This window comes from Mandrillus leucophaeus, unplaced genomic scaffold (genome assembly GCF_000951045.1).
Source record: "Mandrillus leucophaeus isolate KB7577 unplaced genomic scaffold, Mleu.le_1.0 Scaffold219, whole genome shotgun sequence".
Lineage (NCBI taxonomy): Eukaryota > Metazoa > Chordata > Mammalia > Primates > Cercopithecidae > Mandrillus > Mandrillus leucophaeus.
The window spans coordinates 38938-54487 of NW_012102243.1; the positions used below are offsets into that span (position 1 = coordinate 38938).

The 15550-nt window shown below is 44.5% G+C and overlaps 1 protein-coding gene across 1 annotated transcript in view; it reads right to left on the reverse strand.

Moving 5' to 3' along the window:
- The window catches only part of MTG1 (mitochondrial ribosome-associated GTPase 1), a 22939-nt gene that overhangs the window by 4368 nt on the left and 3021 nt on the right, over positions 1–15550 (reverse strand). Inside the window, exons 3-8 of the mRNA XM_011980823.1 lie at positions 14279–14359; positions 13571–13627; positions 13184–13274; positions 11648–11709; positions 11003–11099; positions 10477–10558 (exon numbers count right to left, since the gene is read on the reverse strand). Coding sequence (XP_011836213.1) covers positions 10477–10558; positions 11003–11099; positions 11648–11709; positions 13184–13274; positions 13571–13627; positions 14279–14359 — 470 coding nt within the window. The remainder of the gene's footprint in view (positions 1–10476; positions 10559–11002; positions 11100–11647; positions 11710–13183; positions 13275–13570; positions 13628–14278; positions 14360–15550) is intronic.

The following is a 15550-nucleotide window of genomic DNA, read 5'->3' on the forward strand; positions in this document are numbered from 1 at the left end:
AAAACTCTGTCTCAAAAAAAAAAAAAAAAAAAATTGAGACAAATGGAAAACAAATAGCAAGATAATAAATTTAAATCCATAAATAATCACATTAAGTGATTAAATGTAAATAGCCTAAATACCTAAAAGGCAGAAACTGTCAGACTGGGTAAGAAGCAAAATCCAATAATACAAAGAAGCAGACTATAAGAAACATGTTTTAAATATGAAGACACAAATATGCTAAAAATAAAAGGACAGAAAAAGATACACCATGTTACTGTTAATCAAAATAAGCTGGAATGGGCCAGACGCAGAGGCTCACACCTGTAATCCCTGTACTCTGGAGGCCGAGGCGGGCGGATCACGTCACGCCTGTAATCCCTGCAGTCTGGGGGCCAAGGCAGGCGGATCACATGAGGCCAGGAGTTCAAGACCAGCCTGGCCAACATGGCGACACCCCCTCTCTACTACAAATACAAAAATTAGCCAGGCATGATGGCGCATGCCTGTCATCCTAGCTACTAGGGAGGCTGAGGCATGAAAATTACTTGAACCCAGGAGGCGGAGGTTGCAGTGAGCCAAGATCGTACCTCTGCACTCCAGCCTGAGCAACACAGTGAGACTCCGTCTCAAAAAAACAAAAGAAAACAAACTGGAATGGCTATATTAATACCAGACAAGATAGATTTCAGAGCAGAAAATATTCTGAAGGATAAAAAAAATCATTTGATAATGATAAAGGCATCAAATCATCAAGAGGACGTAACAATCTCCTGAGCATTTCTGTACCTAACAGCAGAGCTTCAAAATACACGAAGCCAAAACTGATTGAACAACAAGAATAGAGAAATCCAGTTATAGTGGGAAATTTCAATACCCCCCTCACAATAATTGGTAGTACAAACATAAAGTCAGCAAAGTAGAAATAAAAAAATAAATATCGAACAGAAATAATGACATAAAAACAAAGACAACAGAAAGTCAATGAAACCAAAAGCTGATTCTTTGGAAAAATCAATAAAATTAATAAGCCTCTAGCCAGACGGTTCTCTTCCACTTGAAAAAGGGCATCTAAGAAACACCCATACCTAGTATTGCGCTTAATGGTAAGAGAGTAAAAGCTTCCTACCTTAGATCAGGAACAAAAAAAAAAAAGATGTACCACATCTCCAGCACTAAAAAAACCTGCCAATTGTATTGAAGACTGTGGCCAGTGCAATAAAGCAAGAAAACAAAATATGGCATCTGGACTGGAAAAGAAAAAGTAAGATGATCTTTATTTGCAAATGACGTAATTGTCTAGGTAAAAAATCTATTGGAATCTACAAAGAGCTACTAGAATGAATCAATGAGTTTAGCAGGGTTACAAGATACGAGATCAATATACAAAACTCTATTCTACTTCTATATACTAGCAATGAAAAATCAAAAGTGAATATAAAAACAATACCATTTACAATAGCATCAAAAATATTAAAAGAGTTAATAGAGGGAATGACATCACCAAATAGAGAAGTAGAAGCAATCTGGCTCCACTCACGCTCTCAAAACCAAAACCAAACATCCAGCACCAAGAATATCACCAGCAATATTCCAGAACTCAAATCTGAGGATGAGACCAGAGAAGTGAAAAAACTCCAGGCAGACAGTAAGCTGCAAAGAACCTCTAAGCAAACATCCAAGAAAAAACAAAACAAGCCAGACAGGAAAGCCTAGATAACAAATCCTTGAATGCAAAACCACAGACATACGTGCACAAGAAACAACAGCGAACGGAAAACCGTGACCTTCTCAAACAGACAAAGCAAAGAGCCAATGACCAACCTTAATGAGATGGCAACATGTAAGTGCTCAAATCAAGAATTCAAGATAACAGTTAAAAAAAAAACTCAGCAAACTCTGACATAGAAAAACAATTCACAAATTTGTCAGACAAATTTAACAGAGATTGAAATTGAAAAAAAAAATCAAACAGAAATCCTGGAACTAAAAAATACATTTGTTGATCTGAAAACCGCATTACAGGCTCTCAACAGCAGAATGAATCAAGCAGAGGAAACAATCAGTGAGCCTGAGGACTGGCTATTTGAAAATATACAGAAGAGGGAGCACAAAAGAGAAAAAAGAATTAAAAGGAATGAAGAACACGTGCAAAATACAGAAAACTGCCTCAGAAGAGCAAACCTAAGAATTACTGGGGTTCAAGAAGGAACTGAGCAAGAGGAAGAGGCAGAAAGTTTATTCAAAGAAATAATTACAGAAAAATTTTCAAACCTTCAGAAAGACGTAAATGTCCAGGTACAGGGAGGTCAGAGATCACCAAACAGATTTAATCCAAATAAAACTACCCTACAGAATATAATAATCAAATTCTCAAAAGTCAAGGATGAAGAAAGAATCCTACAAGTAGTAAGAGAAAAGCAGCAAATATATTTACAAAGGAGCTCCAATGTATCTGGCAACAGACTTCACTAGGAAACCCATATAGGCCAGGAGGCAGTGGGATGATATATTCAAAGTGCTAAAGGAAAAAAAAAATGCAACTGTCAACTCAGGACACACTTTCAAACATGAAAGAGTAAAGCCGAGGGAATTCATCAGACCCAACTTACAAGAAATGCTAAAAAAAAGTTCTTCAATCTGAAAGAAAAAGACACTAATGTACAAAAAGAAAACATGTGAAGCATAAAACCCACTGGGAAAAGTAAATACACAGACTCAGAATAATACTGTGAATGTGGTGTGCATTCATTCACATCTCTAGTACGAAGACTAAAAGAAAAATGTACCAAAAATCATAACTACAGCAACCTGTAAAGAGATAGCCAATATAAAAACAAATAAATCGAAATAACAAATGAAAATTTGGGGGAAAGATGCAGCTAAAGTACAGAATTTTTTAGTTTTTTGTTTCTATACTTTCCTCTGTGATCAAAGATAAGGCGTCATGTGTTTAAAATAATTTTTTAAGAGGGGTCTCACTGTGTCACCCAGGCTGGAGTGTGATGGCATGATCACAGCTCACTGCAGCCTCAAACTCCCGGGCTCAAGCAATCCTCCTATCTCAGCCTGCTGAGTACCTAGGGTACAGTCACAGAGATAATTTGTTATAAATATAAAATGCTTTTTGTAAGCCTGATGGTACACTACATGTAATATATACACTAAAAATACAAAGCAACAAATTAAAACATACCAACAGAGAAAATCTCTTGACCACATGCAAAGGAAGACAGTAAGGAAGAGAGGAGTTACAATCAGAAAACAAGCAACAAAATGGCAATATTAAGTCTTTATCCATAATATTGAAAGCCAATGTACTAAATTCTCCAACTAAAAGACGTAACAGTGGGCCAGGCACAGTGGCTCATGTTTGTAATCCCAGCACTTTGGGAGGCCAAGGTGGAAGGATCACTTGAGGCCAAGAGTTGAAGACCAGCCTGGGCAACATAGCAAAACCTCGCCTCTACAAATAAATAAATAAATAAATAAATAAATAAAATACCCAGGTGTGGTGGCACATGCCTGTAGTCCTAACTATCAGGAGGCTGGGGTGAGAAGACTGCTTGAGCCCAGGAGTTCAAGACTACAGTGAGCTATGATCACACCACTGCACACCAGCCTGGGCAACAGAGTGAGACCCTGTCTCAAAAACAAGCAAAAAACACAGAGTGGCTAAATGGATTAAAAAACAAGATCAAACTTATGCTACCTATAAGAAACCAACTTTACCTATAAAGACACACACAGACTGAAAGTCAAAGGGTGGAAAAACATAAATGGAAACCAAAAAGAAAAGAGCAGGAATAGCTGTACTTACAGATGACAAAACAGACTAAAAGTCAAAGACTGTAAAAACAGCAGGAGCAGCTATACTTACAGAAAATAGACTTACAGGTCAGACTGTAAAAAGACACAGAGAAAATCACTATATGATGATAAAGGGGTCAATTCAGCAAGAAGATATAACAATTATAAATATCTATGCATCCAACACCAGAGCACCCAGATACATAAAGCAAACACTGAGAGACTGAAAGTGAGAGGCTCACTGCAACACAGTTAACAGTAGCGGCTTCAACGCCCCCCTCTGTAGGGTGTTTCCAGCCAGAAATCAACGGAAACACTGGAGTGAAACCACACGCTAGGTCAAGCAGCTCTAACTGACATTTATGGAACATTTCACCAGCTGCTGCAGGACACCCATTCTTCTCATCAGCAAACGGAACATTCTCCAGAAGAGAACACATGTTAGGCCACAGAACAAGTTTCAACAGATTCAAACAAGTTGAAATCATACTATCTTTTCTGACTACAAGGAAATACAACTGAAAGCAATAAGAGGAACCTCAAAAACTACACAAACACATGGAAATTAAACAACAGGCTCCTGAATGATCAATGGGTTAATAATAAGAAAAATTTTAAATTTCTTGAAACAAACGGAAATGGAAACACCGTATATCAAAGTCTATGGGATACAGCAAAAGCGTTGCTAAGACAGAAGTTTATAGCAACAAACACAGTAAAAAAAGTAGAAGACTTCAAATAACCCAACCATGAACCTCAAGGTACCAGAAAAGTGAGAGCAAACCAAATCCAAAATTAGTAAAAGAAAAGAAATAATAGAGATCAGGAGATCAGAGCAGAAGTAAATTAAATTGAGACTAAAAAACAATACCAAAGATCAATGAAACAAAAAATTATTTCAAAAACATAGACAAGGCAGGCACGGTGGCTCACTCCTGTAATCCCAGCACTTTGGGAGGCCGAGGCGGGCGGATCACTAGGTCAGGAGTTTGAGACCAGCCTGACCAACACAGTGAAACCCCATCTCTACTCAAAATACAAAAAATCAGCCGGGCGTGGTGGCGGGCGCCTGTAATCCCAGCTGCTTGGGAGGCTGAGGAGAATCACTTGAAGCTGGGAGGTGGAGGTTGCAGCGAGCCAAGATCATGCCACTGCACTTCCCAACAGACGACAGTGCGAGACTCCGTCTCAAAAAATACATAAATAAATAAATAAATAAATAAATAAAAATTCACAAACATTTAGCTCAAATTTAAAAAAGAGAAGATCAAAATAAAATCAGAAAACAAAAGGGACATTACAACCAATACCACAGAAATACAAAGGATCGTTAGGAACCACTACGAACGACTATACCGCAACAAACTGGAAAACCCAGGAGAAACGTACAAATTCCTGGGTGCAAACACCCTGCAAGACTGAGCCATGAAGAAATGGAAAACACCTGAACAGACCAATAAGTAACAAGATCAAAGCAGTAATAAAAAGTCTTTCATCAAAGAAAATCCCAGGTCCTGACAGCTTCACTGCTGAACTTCCAACAGTTAAGGAAGAACTAGTATCAACTGTACTCAAACTATTCAAAAAAACTGAAGGGGGGAACACTTCCAAAGTCATTGTACATGGCATTATCCTGCTACAAAAACAGACAGGGACACAGCAGAAAAAAAAACGACAGGCCAACATCCCTGATGAACACAGATGCAAAAACCCTCAACAAATGACTAGCAACCCAAATTCAACAACACATTAAAAAGATCATTCACCATCATCAAGTGGGATGTGTCCCAAGGTTGCAAGGATGGTTTAACATATGCACATCAATCAACATATAACATTACACAGAACCAAGGGAAAAAACAATCATTTCAACAGATGCTGAAAAAGCATTCAATAAAATTCAGCATCCCTTCATTATAAAAGCTCTCAGCAAAGTGCATATAGAAGGAACACACCTTAAAACAATAAAGGCCATATATGACAAACCCACGGGTAACAGTGTATTGAACAAGGAAAAACAGCTTTTCTCTAAGATTTGCAACACAGCCCATTTCTACCACTTTTATTCAACAGAATACTGGAAGTCCTACCCAGAGCAATTACGCAAGAGAAAGAAATAAAAGTCACCCAAATTGGAGAGGAAGAAGTCAAAATTATCCTTATTCACAGATAACAAAATCTTCTATTTGGAAAAACTGAAAGACTTCACCAAAAAACTATTAGAACTTACAAAAAGGTTTCAGTAAAGATGCAGAATTCAAAACCAACATAAAAAAATCAGCAGCATGTATCATGCCAACAGCAAATAATTGGAAAAAGAAATCAGGCCAGGCGCGGTGGCTCATGCCTGTAATCCCAGCACTTTGGGAGGCTGAGGCGGGCGGATCACCTGAGTCAAGAGTTCGAGACCAGCCTGACCAACAGGGAGAAACCCCGTCTCTACTAAAAATACAAAAAATGAGCCTGGCGTGGTGGTGCACACCTGTAATCCCAGCTACTCGGGAGGCTGAGGCAGGAGAATCGCTTGAACCCAGGAGGCAGAGGTTGCGGTGAGCCGAGATCGCGCCATTGCACTCCAAATTGGGCAACAAGACCAAAACTCTGTCTCAAAAAGAAAAAAGAAAAAGAAAAAGAAAAAAAGACATTAAGAAAATCCCATTTACTGCTGGGCACGGTGGCTCACACCTGTAATCCCAGTACTTTGGGAGGTCGAGGCGGGTGGATCACAAGGTCAGGAGATCAAGACCATCCTAGCTAACACGGGAAACCCTGTCTCTACTAAACATACAAAAATCAGCCAGGCATGGTGGCGGGCACCTGTAGTCCCAGCTACTTGGGAGGCTGAGGCAGAGAACTGCTTGAACCCGGGAGGCAGGTGTTGCAGTGAGCCGAGATCGCACCACTGCACTCCAGCCTGTGTGACAGAGCAAGACTCCGTCTCAAGGGAAAAAAAAAAGACTTAAATCTAAGACCTGAAACTACAAAACTACTAGAAGAAAACAAAGGGGAAATGCAAATTCTTTTGGAAATTGGTCTGGGTCAGATTTTTTTTTGTGTAAGACCTCAAAAGCACAGGCAACAAAGGGGAAAAAAATATATAGGCAAAAGTAAAAAAATTTACATCAAGTTGAAAAGCTTCTGCACAGCAAAGGAAATAATCAACAAGCCAGGTCTGTAATCCCAGACGCTTGGGAGGCTGAGGCAGGAGGGTCTCGAGCCCAGCAGTTCGAGGCTGCAGTGAGCTATGATCGCACCACTGCACTCCAGCCTGGACGACACAACAAGACCCGAAGCAAGAAACAAAACTATCAAAGTAGTGACGAGACAATCTACAGAATGGGAGAAAATATCTGAAAACTATCCACCCAACAAGGCATAAATAACCAGATTATATAAGAAATTCAGCTCAACAGCAAAAACACAAATAACTTTATTAAAAAATGGACAGAAGATCTGAATAAATATTTCTCAAAAGAAGACCTACAAATGGCCAACAAGTGTATGAAAAATGGTCAACATGACTAATCACCAGAAAAATGCAAATCAAAACCACAATAAGATTTCATCTCACCCTAGTTAAAACGGCTTTTATGAGAAAGACCAGGAACAGCAGATGCTGTTGAGGATGTGGAGAAAGGGGAGCTGTCGTACACTGTTGGTGGGAACGTAAGTTAGCACGGCTGCTATGGAAAACAGTATGGAGGTTCTTCGAAACACTACAAATAGAACTGCCATCGGACCCAGCAATCCCACTACTGGGTATAGCCCCAAAAGAAGGGAAATCAATATACTGAAGAAATACTGCACTCCCATGCTCACGGCAGCACTACTCACATAGCCAAGATTTGCAATAGACCTAAGTGTCCATCAAAGGATGATGGAGCCAGGCGCGGTGGCTCAAGCCTGTAATCCCAGCACTTTGGGAGGCCGAGACGGGCAGATCACGAGGTCAGGAGATCGAGACCATCCTGGCTAACCCGGTGAAACCCCATTTCTACTAAAAAAACACAAAAAACTAGCCGGGTGAGGTGGCGGGCGCCTGTAGTCCCAGCTACTCGGGAGGCTGAGGCAGGAGAATGGCGTGAACCCGGGAGTCGGAGCTTGCAGTGAGCTGAGATCCGGCCACTGTACTCCAGCCTGGGCGACAGAGCAAGACTCCGTCTCAAAAAAAAAAAAAAAAAAAGGATGATGGATACAGAAAATGTAGTACATAAAACACAATGAAATACTAGCCATAAGAAAGGACAAAATCTTGTTATTTGCAGCAACACAAACAGAACTGGAGGTCATTCTGTTAAGTGAAATAAACAGGCACAGAAAGACAAATAATGCATGTTCTAACTCAAAGGTGGGAGCTAAAAATGTGGACTTCATGAAGACAGCAGACTGGTGACTACCAGAGGTGAGGGGGAAGAGAGGATGAATAGAGGTTGATTAATGAATAGTTAGGAAGAAGGAATAAGGCCCAGTGTGCGAAAGTTCGGCAGGTGACAACAGTTAACAAGAATCTACAGTATATTTCAAATACCAGAAGAGACCAATTCAAATGTTTCCAGCATAACATAAACGTTTGGGATGATCGATATCCCAATTACCCTGATCTGATCATTACACATTATACGAACGTATCAAAACGTCACAGGTACCCTGAAAACATCTATTTTGTATCAATAAAAGATAAATCTTGGCATTAAAAATTTAAAGAGTTAAATACAAATCTTACAAAAGGTATAAAAGACCTAATACTGGAAACTACAAAACACTGGAAAGAAAAACTAAAGAAGACCTAAATAAATAGAGATAACACTGTATTCATGGGTCAGAGACTCAATGTTACAATATTATCAATTCTTCCCCAGATTCAATGGAATCTGCCGCCTGGCCCCAGGAAAAACAGGGAGTTTTGCAGAAACTGACAAAGTGACTGAAAAATTCATGAGAACCAGGAACAGATAAAGCAATTTTGACAAAGAAGAGACAAAAAATTTCAAGTCTCATATTAAATCAGAAGCAGTTACCAAGACAGTCGGTCACAGAGATAAGTGAAACAGGAAAGAGTCCACAAACAGACCCACACATATATGGACAACTGATTTGCAACAAAGATGCAAAGACAGTTAGTTCAGTGGAGAAAAGAGAGTCTTTTCAACAAACGTTTCTCTTTTCAACAACTGGTTCTCCATGTGCAAAAAAAAAAAACTTCAATCTGTAGCTTGCACCATATACCAAAAAATCAAAAAGGATCATAGCCCTAAATGTAAAACCTAAAACTATCTTCAGTGAGGAAACCCTGTGACGACCCTGGTTTCAGCGAAGGTTTCTCAGATATGACAAGAGCACTCGGAAAAGGTCCAGCTGATAAACTGGACTGCATGAAAATTAACAATTCTACTCCTCGGAAGACACTGTGAATTGGACTGAAAAGACAAGGCACAGACTTAAAGTATTTACAAACCGTATCTCTGATTAAGGACCTGCATCCAGAATACATTAGAAAAACATTACAGGCTGGGCGTGGTGCCTCACGCCTATAATACTAATACTTTCGGAGGCTGAGGCGGGCAGATCACCTGAGCACAGGAGTTCAAGACTAGCCTGGGCAACATGGGGAAACCCTGTCTCTACAAAAAATACAAAAATTAGCTATGTGTGGTGACACACGCCTGTAGTCTCAGCTACTTGGGAGGCTGAAGTGGGAGGACCGCTCGAGCCCAGGAGGTCAGGCTGCAGTGAGCTGAGATTGTACCACTGCACTTCAGCCTGGGCAACTGAGTGAGACCCTGTCTCAAAAAAAAAAAAGATTAAAACTTAACAATAAGAAAAGAAACAACTCAGCTAAAAAAAAGAAAAAGAACAGGTATTTCCCCAGAGAGGGATGACAAATGGGCCCATGAAGATGCCCAACGTCACTGTCAACGGGGAAATGCACACTCAAATGCTGTGCGACGCCTCCACACGCCCCTCAGACGGGGGACAGTTAAAAGACTGATCTCAGAGAAACGGAAGGACTCATTCTCTGCTTGTGGGCATATAAAACAGTGTAACTCCCTTGGAAAACAATGTGGCGGTTTCTTAAAAAGCCAAACATACGCCTCCCCTATGATCCCGCCACTCTACTCCTAGGTATTTACCCAAGGGAAACAAAAGCCCACGTCTACACAAAGACCTGTCGGCACACGAAGGTTCACAGCAGCTTTATCTGCAACAGCCACAACCTGCAAACGACCCACATATCCGTCAGCAGGTGACAAACTGCAGGCACCTGGACACCGCTTGGCAATGAAAAGGAGGAATTACAGACAACAGCTACGACACACAGGGACCACACAACAATCGTGCCGAGTGACAGCTCGACAAGAGTGTGTATCCTGTGTGAGTCCATCTACGTGGAATTCTAGAAAACTCCAAGCAATCTACAGGGACAGAAGACAGCTGCCTGGGCGCGGGCAGGGGCAGGAAGGAGTGATCACGAAGGAGCACAGGGGACTGGGGGTGACCGGAACACTCGTTTTTTGATTGTGTTGCTTTCACAGATGTAACCATACTCCTGAACTTGTCCAACTGGACGCTTTAAATAATGTGCAGATTACTGTGTTTGTAATACCTTTATGGTGCCAGTTTGTTTGTTTTTAATGAGGTGACTAGGAGGAGGGGCCTCGGCTGCCCTGCATTCACTGCACTCACCCAAAGCGCTGGTGTCTGTTGAGAGTGAACAGCAGGTAGTCAGCCATGGTCTCCTCCCCGACCAGGTGGTCCAGCACCGTTCCTGTGGAAGCAGCAGCCGAGGTAAGCACTGGAAAGAGCCCACATCTATGCTCTTGCCAAGCTCCAGCACATCCCTTCCAGTCTCAGCCCAAAGACACTGTGCTCGTAAGGAAGAGGCCACCCACCGACAGAGGTTCCCACGGAGGACGGCACTCGGCTGTGGTCCCAGGTCCAACTCCTGCCTGGCATCCGCGACCTACCTCTCTGCCCCGGTCCATCAAACAAGGAAAGCAAAGGCCGCTCATGGGGCCACTCACGGGGCAGGGCGTAATGGTGACCTGAGCCCATCAGCTATGCGCTACTACAGCTCTCACACTAAGCTCCGAGGAAGGTCCGGCAGCAACCAGGTCAAAGGCAGTAACAACCCCAGTCTAGGGCCCTGTGCCACAGTCAGTCCTAAAGGTGGGGTGGCAGGGGCCCCAGCCCCAGCCCAGCCCCGGCTCACCACACAGGGCCAGCTTCAGGCCTGTCTCCACACTTTCAATCCGAGGAGCCAGCACTCCAGGAGTGTCCAACAGGAACATCAGGGGCCGCTCAGAGACCTGTGTGGGCACAGAGGGCACAATCAGGCCGCAATGGCAGCCTCCCACCCAGGTGGGCTGCTCAGGAAGCTGGGCAGCCCCTGACACCCAGCGCTCCGAGGAAGGCCTCGGGGACCCAACCCCACGGCAGCGTCACTCTCACGAAGCTCCAGGCTCCCCAGAGGATCTAATTCCCAATTAATTTGGAAAATAAATAAAAGCATCAGGTCCCAACAGCTTGTCTTCTGCTCCCGAACAAACCACAAGGAAGGAGTGGAGGGCGGGGGACGTGCTGCTCAGGTCTGCCCTGACTGCTGCGTGGCCCTGGACAGTGGCCTCCTCATCTGGAAATGGGGAAAACAGTGTGCCTTCCCCGAAGGTTTGGCGTAAAGACTCTGGGGACTATGGAGTAAGGATGGGGGCAGCGCCTGCCAGGGGGTGCTCGGCGGGGACACTGAGTGGAGGGAGGGAAGCATGGTCAGCAGCATGAAGCCACGCAGAGGTCAGCAGGTGCCAGATGCCTGCACAGCTCCTGACAGAGTGCTGGGCCTGGCCCCTGAGGACTCTACCTGAATTCTGGACATCACAGCTCTGGTGATTCCAGGCTCGCCACCCACCCTGGCGGCTTTTCCTGCAGGAAAAGGAGAAAAGGAGGCTCAAATGTATACTAAATACAGAAGCTGCAGAACAAGCAGGGAGACGTATGTAACAAACACATCTGGCCAAAATGGAAAAACCTAAAAGCCAAATGAGCTTCCCAAGGCTATGATTTGTTTCACTTTCAGTCCCAAACCAGCTCACAGCAACGGCACTTTCCAAGCCACACAGAGGCTGAGATTATTCAACAAACGCACCAGAACTTGCCTCCCCAGGACTGGAAAGAAACTGTCAGACTGCGGCGGTCAGACCAGAGCTGCTCCTTCCACGCAGTCCCCCTCCTGGACCCACCCCTGCACCCCATGGTCAGCCTGCCTCCCACAGCACTGTCCACAGGGGGCTGGCTGCTCCAGGACCCAGCTCAGGGGATATCCCAAGGAGAGGCCACTCCACTGTGGACAAACAATGCAGTAAAAAAACACAAGTGTCCATCCAGATGAATGGACAGACAGGATGTGGTCTGTACACACAATGAGGTGATCAGCCTTAAAAAGGAATAAAATTCTGACACTCAACACAGATGAACCCTGAGAAACATCACGATCAGTGACATCAGCCAGTCACAAAAGGCCAAGTACTGGGAGTCCCCTTGGAGGAGGTAGTTACAGTCATCACATTCACAGACAGAAAGTGGAACGAGGGGTGTACGGGGCTTGGGGAGTGACTCTTCATATTTACAGTTTCATTTTCAGGTAACCAAAATATTTGAAAATAGTGGTGCTGGTTGCATAACCCTATAAATGTACTTAATGCCACTAATAAAAAATAACACGCTTAAAAATAAACTTAAAAGACTAAATGACTGTAACAACTCTCCGATTAGCACCAAAAACACTCTCTGTAAAATAATGGTTCGCTATAGTTTAAAGCCTTCAGATTTGCACATCACGAATGGGTTAATAAATACCTTATTAATGTGAAAAATGAAGCCAATAAGGACTTGAATTAAACTTGAAAACACTGAAGGAAAAGAGCACACGGGGCAGTGAGGGGTGCTGGGGGCTTCGGCTTTGAATCAGAGTCTGAGAAAAGCCAGGAGGGAGGAGCGGAGAGGAGCACCTGCGACTCCAGAGTCCAGGAAACCTCCAGCTGCAGCAAGGCGGACGCCATCGGAGGAATGGCCTTGCAGCCTCCCTGCCTGATAATCCAGCCCTGTCTACTTCACACGCTTTGAATTCTCTGGATCAAAGGGATTTAAATAAATGAAAAAATACCAAAGTTTAGAAAAGCCATCCTCATATTAAAGATTTTAAAAGAGAGAAAAATTAAGTGTGAAATTCACAGCAGAATGACCTGGTCCCACTGTTCCACCCTCCTGTGAACTGGACTGAAGACAAGCCCAGAAGCGCTGGGAGCTGTGGGGTCAGCAGGAGACTGGCAGTGCTCCTCGGGCACGTCCCCTCCGGGAAAGACGGAGGTATCAGCACACCAGCCGCAGGCGCCAGTACCTTTCCTGAGGTGCTGCCTCCGGAGGGAGTTGATCAGGGAGGACTTGCCCACGTTGGGGACCCCGATGACCATGATGCAGTACTCCAGGTTCTGTGGAGGCAGAGAGAGGGGTCACAGGGGCCACCCTGGCCGCTAGAGTCTGAGATTCTCCAACCCCACCCAGGCAAGGGGACCCCAGGCCAGGCCAGCTCAGGGAAGACGGGAGGTTTACGCAGAGGCTCTGCCCACCCAGTGGGGACGGCCTCAGCCCTTTCCACTGAAGAGAACGAGAGGACAAAGGAGGGGCCTCCCTGCCTGGGGCGCAGCACCTTCTCCTTGGAGGGGCCAAGCCGGAGGGGCTGGCCCATCCCGCGCCAGCCTCCCAGCCCCGGGTCCCACCAACCAACCTCTCCTCGGTGGTAGCGGGGGCTGCTCCCCATCAGCTCAGTGACCATCGGGATGATCTGCAACAAACACCCACTCACGGAGCCACCCCAGGTCGGACGTCTGTGCACCGACCCACTCCTGCCACCTCAGAACAGGATTAGGGATTCCAGGTCTCCACTTTCACACATCAGTTAGGAAAACAGAGACCTCGTATCTGGAATTCTACCCAACATTTCATAGGCAAACTGGGCATTGCCCTTCATCTGGAGGTAGCACACCCAAGTATCCGGTGCTGGGAAACTGGAGTTCTGTCCAGCTCAGACGTCAGACTAAGCTCTGGGGCCCGAGGACCACCTATGCCCGTCCCCTACCATCAAAACAAGCAGGGCAGACCCGGGGCTTCAGGGACAGCTGTGACTGTAACTACCTTCTAATGAAGAAGTACATCAAGCCAGAAAATTCTGCCACGTACAACTGGAAACATGAGCTACCTGAGTCTCCAAAAGACTCTGACCACCTACAACCCTGGAATGTGTTCACAGCCTGACCTCGTGCCCTCAGTACAGGGAGATGCACTTGCCCCAGGAGGTCACATTCATGTGTGGCAGCTAGAAACCAGTACCCAGGATCTTTTCCAAAGCTCTGCTTCTTACTAAAGCATAAAACAGTTTATAGTACTCCTCGAACCTACTGAAGCAGAAACGTCAGAGCACAGACAAAAAGCCTACCTGCTTGACATTTTCATCCTTTAAACAGTTGGTAAAAATGACATTTTTTAGGCCTTCTCCTTCTAAGCGTTGCATAATTTTCTGAAAGACACAAAACATTTCCATTTGACTTTTTCTATTGGAGTCTCGGCTCTGTCACCCAGGCTGGAGTGCAGTAGCACAATCTCGGCTCCCTGCAACCTCCACCTCCCCGGTTCAAGTGATTCTCATGCTTCAGCCTCCCAAGTAGCAGGGATTACAGGCATGCGCCACCACATCCAGTTAATTTTTGAATTCACTAGCCCTAACATGCAGTGAAACCAGTGCAAAGCTGTATCATATTTCTAAACATCAGTGTTGTTCATCAGTGGACCTAAAATATGACTGATGCTTAAATCAACAAGTCCTTCACCGATTCAGCTGGTTTTATTGAGCTGTCCATCAAGATGACATAGATGGAGAGATCAAGCACAAGACACACACCTGAAGCCACACACTCTGGGTAGCAAATGCACTCGGGTGTCCCTGCTCAGGGAGGTGGAAGGCAGGGCCACCCAGAGGCAAGTCAACCTCTCTCCCTGGATTCTTCAGAAGCACTGGCCTTTCTCTGACCAGGCGAGACACTGCTGTGCCCTGTACTACACGGCTACCCACCAGTCTACAAAAAGTTGCATTTCCAAAGGCAGAAGTAGCCACTGAAGTGATGTAGAAGTACCTAACTAGCGAAAGCACTTGTGATGATTTAAAAAGTAAAATAAAAAAAAAAACAGGCCAGGTGTGGTGATCCCAGCACTTTGGGAGGCTGAGGCTGGCAGATCACCTGAGGTCAGGAGTTTGAGACCAGCCTGGCCAACATGGCGAAACTTTGTCTCTACTAAAAATACAAAAATTAGCTGGGCATGGTGCCACACACCTGTAATCCCAGCTACTCGGGAGGCTGAGCCAGGAGAATCGCTTGAACCCAGGAGGTGGAGGCTGCAGTGAGCCAAGATCGCGCTATTTCACTCCAGCCTGGGCAACAACAGCAAAACTACATCTCAAAAAAAAAAAAAAAAAAGAAAGAAAGAAAGAAACCAGCCACTGTGCTATGAAGAAGTCCAGGACATAAAGAGGTCATATATAGGGTGCCTCAGCCTCAGCTAAGGTTTCAGGTAACAGCCATGTCAGTGAATAAGCCTTCAAATGATTCTAGCCTCCAGTCTTTGAGTCTTCCAGCTGAGGCCTGACACATAATGGAACAAAATTAAGCCTTTTTTGTGTGTCTGTGAATCTCTGACTCACGGAATCCCTGAG